We start from the raw sequence: 17,134 nt of genomic DNA, 5'->3' as shown, positions 1-17,134 counted from the left end.
AACGCTGAAAAATATAAAATGTAAAAATTATTGATTTTTATTTAGTGGTTTATTATTAAATATTAAAAGTACAATGAGAGGTGTATGCTAGCAACAATAAGAAAACAAACGTAGTATGGACAACTGTTCACTTTATCAAATGTACTACCTGTTACTTTTGCGGGAAGACTGCTACCGGTTCCGACAGAGTTAACAGCAAAACATGTATATTCCCCTGTCATCGATTCCATGGCAGATGGAATAATTAACGATGGATTTTCAACAGTAACTCCTTTAATTCCTATCGAAGCGGATGATATTATTGTTGAGGAGCCATGTATATATCTTTTCCAGTACACCTTTGAAATTTCTGGAGATGTATTCTTTACAAAGCAATTAATAGCTATTGTATGACCAGCCCCAGTTAGATATGTCAATGATGGAACAGAAACTTCTGGAAGACCTGCGATAATATAAAAATGTTAAGCTTCTAGATATTCCTGGTTTGAAATCATCGGAGACTTGAATATGAAAAAGATAAAGAAAAAAATATGAAATGGATGTATATATTTCAGACCGATGGAAAGGTTTGTCGCACTTTAATAGTACGAGTTATAAAATATTTTTTTTTATATTCAGATTCATCAATGGACTATGATCCTGGGAGGAGCCAAGAGTCATATGAGTTAACAGCATGTGATGTGCCTTTTATATGAATCAGAATCCTCTAGAAGATCTGCCAAAATGTTGACTTTTTTTAAAGACGATAAGACGCACATTGTATCTTTTATATAAGCTTTGGATTTCAAATATTTTGGCCACGAGCATCACTGAAGAGACAAGTATTGTCGAAATGCGCATCTGATGAAGAAAATTGGTACCGTTAATTCTATTACTACCATTGAATCGATGCCTCTGCTGGTGGACTATTAGTCCCAGAGGGTATCACCAGCCCAGTAGCCAGTACTTCGGTACTGGCATGAAAATACGGATTTTTTGTGTTTTTAGAATTTGCTGTTACAAAATATTAGAAATTATTATAAATTAAGGAATGTATCTCCCTCATGCAAAGCTCTGATTCCTTTTATGGATTTGGCTATACTTTTTGGACCTTTTGGATTATAGCTCTTCATCTTTTATATAAGCTTTGGATTTCAAATATTTAGGCCATGAGCATCACTGAAGAGAAGATACAAGTATTGTAGAAATGTGCATCTAATGCAAGAAAATTGGTACCGTTAATTTTATTGTCTAATATTTCAATAATTCAAAAAAATAATGTTAAGACAAACAACAAAACACATTAGTAAACAAGAAGCAATAAAAGTAAATTTTTAGGTTCACGTATGGGTAAACTTAATCATTAGTTAAAATACAATATCAACTAAAAATATTGCTTGATCATGATGATTATGGAACTACTTTTAGAAATATTCAAATACAAATGACGGAAATAGGCTGACTCGAACATTATCTTATACTTTGCATTGCCATTATTTGGGTCTCCTATCATAAGAACTTAAATATACAATATGCTTTGATTTTTGTAAATGATCTTTTATGGGCTATTGCAGTCATGAGAAAATGAGTGATATGGGGCAACATATTCTATTCTGTAGAAAAACAACCAAAGGAGTCTGAACAGCTAAGAAAATGACTTAACCTGACATAAATACATCATATCAACGTTTGATTTGATACTTCAAAGATCAAAATTGTTCATATTCTACAAATCTGTTATATGTATTTGCCAGAAACTTTCAAGGATGTATGATTTAACATAACATTTCCGTACATATCTAAAAGAAATCTTACGGCTTCTTAGCATGTCAATGACCCTGGTATGTCGGGTTTCGTGTTATTTTGTTTCATATAATTTTTTTATATTTGGTGTGTCCACGTTGTATATTTAACAATGTTTAAATGGAATTGTGAGATGAAAAGCTACTGTTTTAGTATATTTTGAATTGTCTCATGTGTTGCAACATTCAGTGAATTCTTACACCTGTAATTGACGTACAACAGCTCCTACGAGATTCCATTAATTGCGTTCGTTGTCATATTTCATCTGATGTTTCATATTTACCAAAACACAATTGATCAATCGTATTATAATGACTTTGAGTCATCCATTTGACAGGATTCAAAAAGTTAAATCCTAATAATACTGAACTTTGAGAAAAACTCAAAACGGAAAGTCCCTAATCAAATGGCAACATCAAATGATAAAACACTTTAAACGAATGGACAACAACTGTCATATTCCTGACTTAATACAGGCATTTTCAAATGTAGAAAATGGTAGGTTAAACCTTGTTTTATAGCCCGAAACATCACATTTGTATGACAGTCGCATCAAATTCCATAATATTGACAACGATGTGTGAAGAAAACAAACAGACACAATAGGTAAAAATGTCATAAATAGGGGAGAATACAGCAACACGAACCCAACTAAAAACTGGGAATGATCTCAGGTGCCTCGGAAGGGTAAGCAGATCATGCTCAACACGCGTTACTCTTCGCGTTGCTAATGTTACTAGTGTTACAAAGCCGGTAAAAAGTCTAACTCGGTAGCTCACATTCGTTGAAATGGAATGGAAGTGTAGTAACGACATAATGAACATATCCGGTATCATCTGTGAAACGGATATTCTACAACAGTCAACCACCCCGTGATGGCGTCCGTAAAATTTACAAAGTGATGATTTCAACTTCACCATCTGGAACGCTTGGGCAAACAATTAAATTCACAATTCGGAAGCCAAAATTATCTCTTTTGTCGTAAATTTTTGTTTTCAACCGACCCTGATACAATCAAAATACAATGCATAATTGTCGAAAATGGCATAACTGCTTCATAGAAGAATATATATTTAGTCACTTTTTTCTCCATTGTGTGTGCCATTATATAATTGCCGAATGCTATGTTATTGATTTGTGTAAAACTTTGCGAAACGACGTTTATATACAACATATAGTCATACGAAGCATATTGCACAAAGGAAGCCAATTGTTGATATAGTTTGATTACTTAGTGTGTTATTATAAAGAAAAAAGTAAAATCACAAAAATACTGAACTTAGAGGAAGATCAATTGGGAAAGTCCATAATCACATGGCAAAATCAAATAACAAAACGCATCAAAAACGAATGGACAAAAACTGTCATATTCCTGACTTGGTACATGCATTTTCAAATGTAGAAAATGGTGGATTAAACCTGGTTCTATAGCGCTAACCCTCTCACTTTAATGACAGTCTCATCAATTTCCGATATTTTTACATTGATGCGTTAAATAAACAGACACAATAAATATAATAGTTAAAATATGGGTACATCAGTCATCATCGTTTAACAATTTTAAAAGGAACAATTTAACAGAACACAAAAACATCTACTGTCTACGAACACATTTATTGATTTGAGTCGTAAACTAATTTTACTACCTCCAATGACAGCTAGTCGTACAGATGAGCTGTAACCTTGTCCAAATTCATTTACTGCGAAACATTTGTAATATCCCGAATCCGAATCAGTTGCATGAAACAAAGTCATCGATGGATTTTCAACCGTAATGCCTGCTATTCCAGTAGTTTCGTTATTCATTACTTTGATGATACCATTTAATTTTTTCTCCCAATAAACAATTGTCGCTGGTGGGTTTGCGTTAATACTACAAGTAAGGTTTACCGATTCACCATAAATCACTGGTTGCAAAACCGGTGTGACAATAACATTTGGCAACTCTGAAATACGGAAAAAAGTAAAATAACAAAAGATACCGAACTCCTAAGAATATCCAAAACGAAAAATCTCTAATCAAATGGCAAAATCGAAAGCTCATGGGGATTATCATTTAATAAACAGAAAAAGGAAATGTAAAAAAAACCACCTAAATGATGCAGTAAAAGGAACTATTGGTAGTTGGTTTAATATTCATTAAAACAATATTTGGAGCTTTTGTTTGCAATATCTTTTAATTTGAATTGAATTATAAAATACAGTAAAATGATACTTAACAATTGTATCTTCATAATTCGAGAATATTAGATATGATAAAAGTTCAACATTTAGCAATATCTTTTACTTACTACCAATCACTTTTAAACTAATAGTTTCACTGTATCCTGTTCCAATAACATTTGTAGCTACGCATTTGTAATTGCCTACATCTGCTGTAGTGCTTTTCACTATAGTCAACGATGGACTTTCTACAGAGGCCCCGCGGATTCCCACTGTCCAGCTATTTATGACGTTTTTAGCACCATTCACTTCTTTCTCCCAGTAAACACGTGTTACATTTGGGTAAGCAGTAAAATTACAAAATAATGTAACTTTTTCACCATACCCGATTGACGAAATTCTATATCCAACATTTACAACTGGCTCACCTGTAATAGAAATGTGATATATTTTTTCTTCTTCTTAATTCCAAAAAACCTACATTGGCACAATTGACACGAAATGTAGACACCTCAATTGCATTCTGAATGACTAACAGTTAAAATAGATAAACTGCCGTCTCCATGTATGAAAAGAAAAAAGTGTTGTGCCTAAAGTGTATCATTATCAATAACTGTAAATTAACAAATTAATGCTTGCATTTAATATTTCGATTTTGTCATTTTAAACTGAAATGCGATTTTAATATTTACGATTTTGAGTAAAAACATGTTGAATTCATAAATTAATATTTCAGAATGCGAGTTTAAATTATTGCGTTTACTCTGTGGCATTTTTCGCAATAATAAAAACGTCGCAATAATTTCTGAACTAACATGACAAAACTAAACTGAATACTTCCTCCTAGCAGAAATTAACAGCGAATGAAACTTAAAATCGCTGGTAACCCCCTTAAAACTAGAATATTGCATCAAAACAAAAAAATATGAAATAAACCTCCGATAACAGTAACATTTATTGGTTTACTCTTTGCTGTTACATTGTCATCTTTAGCAAAACAGGTGTAAATTCCGGATTCAGATGTTGTCACATACAAAATAGTCAGTGATGGAATTTTGATGGAACTTCCGGATATCCCGTCTGTATCTTTAACAATCGTAGTTATTACACCATTATTATTGTACTGCCAATATATCTCACGAACTGGGCTATGTCTGGCTGTATGTACTGAACATTCTAATGTAAGTGACATTCCATACATCACTATATATCGATCTTTTTCAGTTTTGATAACAAGATCGTTCTGTTCTGTAATTTAAAACAGAATAATAGTAATAAATTCCTGATCCAACTGCACATTTTGATCAGCAGTTTAAACGCGATTTTTGTTAATAATTCAGTTTAATACTTGCACATACATTCCATTGAAATAAATGATCACACAATCTATATATGGACAGATGATTAATTTAATGACGGATTTATTATATTTGTAGATTGATTGATTGTTTGTTGCTTTACGCCGCATTAGCACAAAAAGGCTATATCGCTATATTTATAGAAAAGGACTACAGAGATTCAATGAAAACAAGTTCCACAGATGAACATTTCACTTATTTAATTTTAAACGTTTAATTTCTTTTTAGCGTAATCCCCCGGAAATATGACCACTCACGAGATAAGTTTACTAAAGGTAATTTTTATACTATATACTAGTCATAATATAAAAGTCTCATTAGTTTCAGTGTTAACTGTGTGCATGCTAAATGCCCCAAAAAGGCTAATATACCTTATTGTAGCAATATGTGGGCTGTAATGTGACACTAACATAATTGTTACATACACAAAGTAGTTCTGACAACACACGTGACTTATAATTTAAAGGGTATGATTTCTAAAAATTTTAACACATGCGCAGGAACTATTTTGTTTATATTATGTACTATTTTCTTGTATGTTCTTTCCGACTAGGCCTGAATAATTAGTTCTATACCTAAAGCTGCTTGACCCATAATGTTTTATTTTATTAATGACACCTGCTTACACATGTTACAGAGTTATTGGACAAAGAGTTTTTAGTGATTTAAATTTGCTATAATCGCGTTAAAAGTGTTACTTTGGGGATAATAACTGATTAATCTTCATGAAACCAACTTCACTCAATGTTTATTTTTAGGAGTATGGAAACGGGCTGAACAACAGGCCAAATGTGCCCTCCTATCATAATTTTATATTCTCCTTTATCATTCAAATAAGTTTTTCAACAAGGGATCTACAGTGTCCCAAGTCCCCAAGCTTTCATTTGATACCAAGATTACCCAAATATAACCTCTATTGACAAAGATACAGCTATGCGCAGGAACTATTTTGTTTATATTATGTACTATTTTCTTGTATGTTCTTTCCGACTAGGCCTGAATAAGTAGTTCTATACCTAAAGCTGCTTGACCCATAATGTTTTATTTTATTAATGACACCTGCTTACACATGTTACAGAGTTATTGGACAAAGAGTTTTTAGTGAATTAAATTTGCTATAATCGCGTTAAAAGTGTTACTTTGGGGATAATAACTGATTAATCTTCATGAAACCAACTTCACTCAATGTTTATTTTTAGGAGTATGGAAACGGGGATGGGTGCAGGTGTTGATGCTTTATCTGAAGTTTTATATCTACAGCATTTTGATTGAATAGCTTGAGATAATTGAAACTTTGTTCGTATGTTATATCTGCTACTGTTTTACTTAATATATGTTGCCTTAGCACATGAGTGTGGTATGGATAAGAATCGATCATGCATTCAAGAAGCACATTGTATCTGTAAATAATTAAATCGTAACAATTGGAATATTTGTTGGAATTAATACAAAACAAAGAGATTGCACAATGTCTATCTACTTATCAATACTAGGTAGATATTGTGCGACTCAATAATTCTTACGTCATTCCAACTTTTATTCGGTTCTATGAAAGTAAATAAATGTATACCTCCTAATACGGTCAAACTCGTTGGTTCGCTGTTTCCTGTTCCAACAATATTTACAGCAAAGCATATGTAGTCTCCGGAATCCTCTGCAGTAACATGCAGTATAGTCAATGACGGGTCAGTTACCTTTGAGCCATAAACACCGGGACTATCGGATGTTATATTTAATACTGTTTCATTATAGATGTGTTGCCAGTATACATGGGTGTGGTTTGGGGAAGAAACTATCATGCATTCTAGAGTCACATTGAATCCATACGTGGTGTTATATGCTGCATGTTTAATTGTTACAGTTGGAATCTCTGTAGGAAGAAAAAGCGAAAGGCAGTTAATGCAAAGGGATTCCATTATGTTTGTTTATATATCAATATTTGGTAGACATTTGTATTATCCCTCCCACATAATTTCACTTTTAATTAAATGATAAGGCGTGCAGTTAAAGTACATTTTGTTGATACACACCCATCTTGCTTTGCATTTTTATAATCATAGTCTTTTGTTGCTAATGCGTACATTAGTAACGTACATTTATTGTGTACACACTGTCAATAATATATTTTTAACACTGGATATTCCATTGAAAAAAAGTAAATTAAAATTTGAGACAAAGACTTAAACGGTCCATACTGATTTTTGATAATATTGTTTTGGCTCCGTCAAGTGGATTTTTTTAAATTTAAGTTCAATTTCTGCTTTAAATATAAAACTTAGACTGAATTTAGTTCTTTAAAATCAGATTGCATTTAATTGATATTTTCAAACGTCATTCCAACTTTTATTCGGTTCTATGAAAGTAAATAAATGTATACCTCCTAATACGGTCAAACTCGTTGGTTCGCTGTTTCCTGTTCCAACAATATTTACAGCAAAGCATATGTAGTCTCCGGAATCCTCTGCAGTAACATGCAGTATAGTCAATGACGGGTCAGTTACCTTTGAGCCATAAACACCGGGACTATCGGATGTTATATTTAATACTGTTTCATTATAGATGTGTTGCCAGTATACATGGGTGTGGTTTGGGGAAGAAACTATCATGCATTCTAGAGTCACATTGAATCCATACGTGGTGTTATATGCTGCATGTTTAATTGTTACAATTGGAATCTCTGTAGGAAGAAAAAGCGAAAGGCAGTTAATGCAAAGGGATTCCATTATGTTTGTTTATATATCAATATTTGGTAGACATTTGTATTATCCCTCCCACATAATTTCACTTTTAATTAAATGATAAGGCGTGCAGTTAAAGTACATTTTGTTGATACACACCCATCTTGCTTTGCATTTTTATAATCATAGTCTTTTGTTGCTAATGCGTACATTAGTAACGTACATTTATTGTGTACACACTGTCAATAATATATTTTTAACACTGGATATTCCATTGAAAAAAAGTAAATTAAAATTTGAGACAAAGACTTAAACGGTCCATACTGATTTTTGATAATATTGTTTTGGCTCCGTCAAGTGGATTTTTTTAAATTTAAGTTCAATTTCTGCTTTAAATATAAAACTTAGACTGAATTTAGTTCTTTAAAATCAGATTGCATTTAATTGATATTTTCAAACGTCATTCCAACTTTTATTCGGTTCTATGAAAGTAAATAAATGTATACCTCCTAATACGGTCAAACTCGTTGGTTCGCTGTTTCCTGTTCCAACAATATTTACAGCAAAGCATATGTAGTCTCCGGAATCCTCTGCAGTAACATGCAGTATAGTCAATGACGGGTCAGTTACCTTTGAGCCATAAACACCGGGACTATCGGATGTTATATTTAATACTGTTTCATTATAGATGTGTTGCCAGTATACATGGGTGTGGTTTGGGGAAGAAACTATCATGCATTCTAGAGTCACATTGAATCCATACGTGGTGTTATATGCTGCATGTTTAATTGTTACAGTTGGAATCTCTGTAGGAAGAAAAAGCGAAAGGCAGTTAATGCAAAGGGATTCCATTATGTTTGTTTATATATCAATATTTGGTAGACATTTGTATTATCCCTCCCACATAATTTCACTTTTAATTAAATGATAAGGCGTGCAGTTAAAGTACATTTTGTTGATACACACCCATCTTGCTTTGCATTTTTATAATCATAGTCTTTTGTTGCTAATGCGTACATTAGTAACGTACATTTATTGTGTACACACTGTCAACAATATATTTTTTAACGCTGGATATTCCATTGAAAAAAAGTAAATTAAAATTTGAGACAAAGACTTAAACGGTCCATACTGATTTTTGATAATATTGTTTTGGCTCCGTCATGTGGATTTTTTTAAATTTGAGTTCAATTTCTGCCATAAATATATAACTTAGACTGAATTTAGTTCTCTAAAATCAGATTGCATTTAATTGATATTTTCAAACGTCATTCCAACTTTTATTCGGTTCTATGAAAGTAAATAAATGTATACCTCCTAATACGGTCAAACTCGTTGGTTCGCTGTTTCCTGTTCCAACAATATTTACAGCAAAGCATATGTAGTCTCCGGAATCCTCTGCAGTAACATGCAGTATAGTCAATGACGGGTCAGTTACCTTTGAGCCATAAACACCGGGACTATCGGATGTTATATTTAATACTGTTTCATTATAGATGTGTTGCCAGTATACATGGGTGTGGTTTGGGGAAGAAACTATCATGCATTCTAGAGTCACATTGAATCCATACGTGGTGTTATATGCTGCATGTTTAATTGTTACAGTTGGAATCTCTGTAGGAAGAAAAAGCGAAAGGCAGTTAATGCAAATGGATTCCATTATGTTTGTTTATATATCAATATTTGGTAGACATTTGTATTATCCCTCCCACATAATTTCACTTCTAATTAAATGATAAGGCGTGCAGTTAAAGTACATTTTGTTGATACACACCCATCTTGCTTTGCATTTTTATAATCATAGCCTTTTGGTGCTAATGCGTACATTAGTAACGTACATTTATTGTGTACACACTGTCAACAATATATTTTTAACACTGGATATTCCATTGAAAAGAAGTAAATTAAAATTTGAGACAAAGACTTAAACGGTCCATACTGATTTTTGATAATATTGTTTTGGCTCCGTCATGTGGATTTTTTTAAATTTGAGTTCAATTTCTGCTTTAAATATAAAACTTAGACTGAATTTAGTTCTCTAAAATCAGATTGCATTTAATTGATATTTTCAAACGTCATTCCAACTTTTATTCGGTTCTGTGAAAGTAAATAAATGTATACCTCCTAATACGGTCAAACTCGTTGGTTCGCTGTTTCCTGTTCCAACAATATTTACAGCAAAGCATATGTAGTCTCCGGAATCCTCTGCAGTAACATGCAGTATAGTCAATGACGGGTCAGTTACCTTTGAGCCATAAACACCGGGTCTATCGGATGTTATATTTAATACTGTTTCATTATAGATGTGTTGCCAGTATACATGGGTGTGGTTTGGGGAAGAAACTATCATGCATTCTAGAGTCACATTGAATCCATACGTGGTGTTATATGCTGCATGTTTAATTGTTACAGTTGGAATCTCTGTAGGAAGAAAAAGCGAAAGGCAGTTAATGCAAAGGGATTCCATTATGTTTGTTTATATATCAATATTTGGTAGACATTTGTATTATCCCTCCCACATAATTTCACTTTTAATTAAATGATAAGGCGTGCAGTTAAAGTACATTTTGTTGATACACACCCATCTTGCTTTGCATTTTTATAATCATAGTCTTTTGTTGCTAATACGTACATTAGTAACGTACATTTATTGTGTACACACTGTCAACAATATATTTTTAACACTGGATATTCCATTGAAAAAAAGTAAATTAAAATTTGAGACAAAGACTTAAACGGTCCATACTGATTTTTGATAATATTGTTTTGGCTCCGTCATGTGGATTTTTTTAAATTTGAGTTCAATTTCTGCTTTAAATATAAAACTTAGACTGAATTTAGTTCTCTAAAATCAGATTGCATTTAATTGATATTTTCAAACGTCATTCCAACTTTTATTCGGTTCTATGAAAGTAAATAAATGTATACCTCCTAATACGGTCAAACTTGTTGGTTCGCTGTTTCCTGTTCCAACAATATTTACAGCAAAGCATATGTAGTCTCCGGAATCCTCTGCAGTAACATGCAGTATAGTCAATGACGGGTCAGTTACCTTTGAGCCATAAACACCGGGACTATCGGATGTTATATTTAATACTGTTTCATTATAGATGTGTTGCCAGTATACATGGGTGTGGTTTGGGGAAGAAACTATCATGCATTCTAGAGTCACATTGAATCCATACGTGGTGTTATATGCTGCATGTTTAATTGTTACAGTTGGAATCTCTGTAGGAAGAAAAAGCGAAAGGCAGTTAATGCAAAGGGATTCCATTATGTTTGTTTATATATCAATATTTGGTAGACATTTGTATTATCCCTCCCACATAATTTCACTTTTAATTAAATGATAAGGCGTGCAGTTAAAGTACATTTTGTTGATACACACCCATCTTGCTTTGCATTTTTATAATCATAGTCTTTTGTTGCTAATGCGTACATTAGTAACGTACATTCATTGTGTACACACTGTCAACAATATATTTTTTAACACTGGATATTCCATTGAAAAAAAGTAAATTAAAATTTCAGACAAAGACTTAAACGGTCCATACTGATTTTTGATAATATTGTTTTGGCTCCGTCATCTGGATTTTTTTAAATTTGAGTTCAATTTCTGCTTTAAATATAAAACTTAGACTGAATTTAGTTCTCTAAAATCAGATTGCATTTAATTGATATTTTCAAACGTCATTCCAACTTTTATTCGGTTCTATGAAAGTAAATAAATGTATACCTCCTAATACGGTCAAACTCGTTGGTTCGCTGTTTCCTGTTCCAACAATATTTACAGCAAAGCATATGTAGTCTCCGGAATCCTCTGCAGTAACATGCAGTATAGTCAATGACGGGTCAGTTACCTTTGAGCCATAAACACCGGGACTATCGGATGTTATATTTAATACTGTTTCATTATAGATGTGTTGCCAGTATACATGGGTGTGGTTTGGGGAAGAAACTATCATGCATTCTAGAGTCACATTGAATCCATACGTGGTGTTATATGCTGCATGTTTAATTGTTACAGTTGGAATCTCTGTAGGAAGAAAAAGCGAAAGGCAGTTAATGCAAATGGATTCCATTATGTTTGTTTATATATCAATATTTGGTAGACATTTGTATTATCCCTCCCACATAATTTCACTTCTAATTAAATGATAAGGCGTGCAGTTAAAGTACATTTTGTTGATACACACCCATCTTGCTTTGCATTTTTATAATCATAGCCTTTTGTTGCTAATGCGTACATTAGTAACGTACATTTATTGTGTACACACTGTCAACAATATATTTTTAACACTGGATATTCCATTGAAAAAAGTTAATTAAAACTTGAAACAAAGACTTAAACGGTCCATACTGATTTTTGATAATATTGTTTTGGCTCCGTCATCTGGATTTTTTTTTAAATTTGAGTTCAATTTCTGCTTTAAATATAAAACTTGGACTGAATTTAGTTCTCTAAAATCAGATTGCATTTAATTGATATTTTCAAACGTCATTCCAACTTTTATTCGGTTCTATGAAAGTAAATAAATGTATACCTCTTAATACGGTCAAACTCGTTGGTTCGCTGTTTCCTGTTCCAACAATATTTACAGCAAAGCATATGTAGTCTCCGGAATCCTCTGCAGTAACATGCAGTATAGTCAATGACGGGTCAGTTACCTTTGAGCCATAAACACCGGGACTATCGGATGTTATATTTAATACTGTTTCATTATAGATGTGTTGCCAGTATACATGGGTGTGGTTTGGGGAAGAAACTATCATGCATTCTAGAGTCACATTGAATCCATACGTGGTGTTATATGCTGCATGTTTAATTGTTACAGTTGGAATCTCTGTAGGAAGAAAAAGCGAAAGGCAGTTAATGCAAAGGGATTCCATTATGTTTGTTTATATATCAATATTTGGTAGACATTTGTATTATCCCTCCCACATAATTTCACTTTTAATTAAATGATAAGGCGTGCAGTTAAAGTACATTTTGTTGATACACACCCATCTTGCTTTGCATTTTTATAATCATAGTCTTTTGTTGCTAATGCGTACATTAGTAACGTACATTTATTGTGTACACACTGTCAACAATATATTTTTTAACACTGGATATTCCATTGAAAAAAAGTAAATTAAAATTTCAGACAAAGACTTAAACGGTCCATACTGATTTTTGATAATATTGTTTTGGCTCCGTCATGTGGATTTTTTTAAATTTGAGTTCAATTTCTGCTTTAAATATAAAACTTAGACTGAATTTAGTTCTCTAAAATCAGATTGCATTTAATTGATATTTTCAAACTTCATTCCAACTTTTATTCGGTTCTATGAAAGTAAATAAATGTATACCTCCTAATACGGTCAAACTCGTTGGTTCGCTGTTTCCTGTTCCAACAATATTTACAGCAAAGCATATGTAGTCTCCGGAATCCTCTGCAGTAACATGCAGTATAGTCAATGACGGGTCAGTTACCTTTGAGCCATAAACACCGGGACTATCGCATGTTATATTTAATACTGTTTCATTATAGATGTGTTGCCAGTATACATGGGTGTGGTTTGGGGAAGAAACTATCATGCATTCTAGAGTCACATTGAATCCATACGTGGTGTTATATGCTGCATGTTTAATTGTTACAGTTGGAATCTCTGTAGGAAGAAAAAGCGAAAGGCAGTTAATGCAAATGGATTCCATTATGTTTGTTTATATATCAATATTTGGTAGACATTTGTATTATCCCTCCCACATAATTTCACTTCTAATTAAATGATAAGGCGTGCAGTTAAAGTACATTTTGTTGATACACACCCATCTTGCTTTGCATTTTTATAATCATAGCCTTTTGTTGCTAATGCGTACATTAGTAACGTACATTTATTGTGTACACACTGTCAACAATATATTTTTAACACTGGATATTCCATTGAAAAAAGTTAATTAAAACTTGAAACAAAGACTTAAACGGTCCATACTGATTTTTGATAATATTGTTTTGGCTCCGTCATCTGGATTTTTTTTTAAATTTGAGTTCAATTTCTGCTTTAAATATAAAACTTGGACTGAATTTAGTTCTCTGAAATCAGATTGCATTTAATTGATATTTTCAAACGTCATTCCAACTTTTATTCGGTTCTATGAAAGTAAATAAATGTATACCTCTTAATACGGTCAAACTCGTTGGTTCGCTGTTTCCTGTTCCAACAATATTTACAGCAAAGCATATGTAGTCTCCGGAATCCTCTGCAGTAACATGCAGTATAGTCAATGACGGGTCAGTTACCTTTGAGCCATAAACACCGGGACTATCGGATGTTATATTTAATACTGTTTCATTATAGATGTGTTGCCAGTATACATGGGTGTGGTTTGGGGAAGAAACTATCATGCATTCTAGAGTCACATTGAATCCATACGTGGTGTTATATGCTGCATGTTTAATTGTTACAGTTGGAATCTCTGTAGGAAGAAAAAGCGAAAGGCAGTTAATGCAAAGGGATTCCATTATGTTTGTTTATATATCAATATTTGGTAGACATTTGTATTATCCCTCCCACATAATTTCACTTTTAATTAAATGATAAGGGGTGCAGTTAAAGTACATTTTGTTGATACACACCCATCTTGCTTTGCATTTTTATAATCATAGTCTTTTGTTGCTAATGCGTACATTAGTAACGTACATTTATTGTGTACACACTGTCAACAATATATTTTTAACACTGGATATTCCATTGAAAAGAAGTAAATTAAAATTTGAGACAAAGACTTAAACGGTCCATACTGATTTTTGATAATATTGTTTTGGCTCCGTCATGTGGATGTTTTTAAATTTGAGTTCAATTTCTGCTTTAAATATAAAACTTAGACTGAATTTAGTTCTCTAAAATCAGATTGCATTTAATTGATATTTTCAAACGTCATTCCAACTTTTATTCGGTTCTATGAAAGTAAATAAATGTATACCTCCTAATACGGTCAAACTCGTTGGTTCGCTGTTTCCTGTTCCAACAATATTTACAGCAAAGCATATGTAGTCTCCGGAATCCTGTGCAGTAACATGCAGTATAGTCAATGACGGGTCAGTTACCTTTGAGCCATAAACACCGGGACTATCGCATGTTATATTTAATACTGTTTCATTATAGATGTGTTGCCAGTATACATGGGTGTGGTTTGGGGAAGAAACTATCATGCATTCTAGAGTCACATTGAATCCATACGTGGTGTTATATGCTGCATGTTTAATTGTTACAGTTGGAATCTCTGTAGGAAGAAAAGGCGAAAGGCAGTTAATGCAAAGGGATTCCATTATGTTTGTTTATATATCAATATTTGGTAGACATTTGTATTATCCCTCCCACATAATTTCACTTTTAATTAAATGATAAGGCGTGCAGTTAAAGTACATTTTGTTGATATACACCCATCTTGCTTTGCATTTTTATAATCATAGTCTTTTGTTGCTAATGCGTACATCAGTAACGTACATTTATTGTGTACACACTGTCAACAATATATTTTTAACACTGGATATTCCATTGAAAAAAAGTAAATTAAAATTTGAGACAAAGACTTAAACGGTCCATACTGATTTTTGATAATATTGTTTTGGCTCCGTCATGTGGATTTTTTTAAATTTGAGTTCAATTTCTGCTTTAAATATAAAACTTAGACTGAATTTTAGTTCTCTAAAATCAGATTGCATTTAATTGATATTTTCAAACGTCATTTCAACTTTTATTCGGTTCTATGAAAGTAAATAAATGTATACCTCCTAATACGGTCAAACTCGTTGGTTCGCTGTTTCCTGTTCCAACAATATTTACAGCAAAGCATATGTAGTCTCCGGAATCCTCTGCAGTAACATGCAGTATAGTCAATGACGGGTCAGTTACCTTTGAGCCATAAACACCGGGACTATCGGATGTTATATTTAATACTGTTTCATTATAGATGTGTTGCCAGTATACATGGGTGTGGTTTGGGGAAGAAACTATCATGCATTCTAGAGTCACATTGAATCCATACGTGGTGTTATATGCTGCATGTTTAATTGTTACAGTTGGAATCTCTGTAGGAAGAAAAAGCGAAAGGCAGTTAATGCAAATGGATTCCATTATGTTTGTTTATATATCAATATTTGGTAGACATTTGTATTATCCCTCCCACATAATTTCACTTCTAATTAAATGATAAGGCGTGCAGTTAAAGTACATTTTGTTGATACACACCCATCTTGCTTTGCATTTTTATAATCATAGCCTTTTGTTGCTAATGCGTACATTAGTAACGTACATTTATTGTGTACACACTGTCAACAATATATTTTTAACACTGGATATTCCATTGAAAAAAGTTAATTAAAACTTGAAACAAAGACTTAAACGGTCCATACTGATTTTTGATAATATTGTTTTGGCTCCGTCATGTGGATTTTTTTTTAAATTTGAGTTCAATTTCTGCTTTAAATATAAAACTTGGACTGAATTTAGTTTTCTAAAATCAGATTGCATTTAATTGATATTTTCAAACGTCATTCCAACTTTTATTCGGTTCTATGAAAGTAAATAAATGTATACCTCCTAATACGGTCAAACTCGTTGGTTCGCTGTTTCCTGTTCCAACAATATTTACAGCAAAGCATATGTAGTCTCCGGAATCCTCTGCAGTAACATGCAGTATAGTCAATGACGGGTCAGTTACCTTTGAGCCATAAACACCGGGACTATCGGATGTTATATTTAATACTGTTTCATTATAGATGTGTTGCCAGTATACATGGGTGTGGTTTGGGGAAGAAACTATCATGCATTCTAGAGTCACATTGAATCCATACGTGGTGTTATATGCTGCATGTTTAATTGTTACAGTTGGAATCTCTGTAGGAAGAAAAAGCGAAAGGCAGTTAATGCAAAGGGATTCCATTATGTTTGTTTATATATCAATATTTGGTAGACATTTGTATTATCCCTCCCACATAATTTCACTTTTAATTAAATGATAAGGCGTGCAGTTAAAGTACATTTTGTTGATACACACCCATCTTGCTTTGCATTTTTATAATCATAGTCTTTTGTTGCTAATGCGTACATTAGTAACGTACATTTATTGTGTACACACTGTCAATAATATATTTTTAACACTGGATA

At 32.7% G+C, this 17,134-nt stretch overlaps 1 protein-coding gene across 1 annotated transcript in view; it reads right to left on the bottom strand.

The window, feature by feature from the left end:
* Positions 1-4,065: 4,065 nt before the first annotated feature.
* Positions 4,066-17,134, bottom strand: part of LOC143058134 (hemicentin-1-like) — a 53,765-nt gene continuing 40,696 nt past the window's right edge. The window contains exons 14-28 of the mRNA XM_076231595.1: positions 16,565-16,732; positions 15,757-15,924; positions 14,949-15,116; positions 14,142-14,309; positions 13,334-13,501; positions 12,526-12,693; positions 11,718-11,885; positions 10,928-11,077; positions 10,103-10,270; positions 9,296-9,463; positions 8,488-8,655; positions 7,681-7,848; positions 6,874-7,041; positions 5,086-5,193; positions 4,066-4,373 (exon numbers count right to left, since the gene is read on the bottom strand). Of these exons, the coding sequence (XP_076087710.1) occupies positions 4,066-4,373; positions 5,086-5,193; positions 6,874-7,041; positions 7,681-7,848; positions 8,488-8,655; positions 9,296-9,463; positions 10,103-10,270; positions 10,928-11,077; positions 11,718-11,885; positions 12,526-12,693; positions 13,334-13,501; positions 14,142-14,309; positions 14,949-15,116; positions 15,757-15,924; positions 16,565-16,732 (2,582 nt within the window). The remainder of the gene's footprint in view (positions 4,374-5,085; positions 5,194-6,873; positions 7,042-7,680; positions 7,849-8,487; positions 8,656-9,295; positions 9,464-10,102; positions 10,271-10,927; positions 11,078-11,717; positions 11,886-12,525; positions 12,694-13,333; positions 13,502-14,141; positions 14,310-14,948; positions 15,117-15,756; positions 15,925-16,564; positions 16,733-17,134) is intronic.

The sequence above is a fragment of the Mytilus galloprovincialis genome, chromosome 14 (assembly GCF_965363235.1).
Source record: "Mytilus galloprovincialis chromosome 14, xbMytGall1.hap1.1, whole genome shotgun sequence".
NCBI classification, from domain to species: domain Eukaryota; kingdom Metazoa; phylum Mollusca; class Bivalvia; order Mytilida; family Mytilidae; genus Mytilus; species Mytilus galloprovincialis.
Note: the sequence above shows the minus strand (reverse complement) of the source record. Positions and strands in the feature narration are given on the sequence as shown.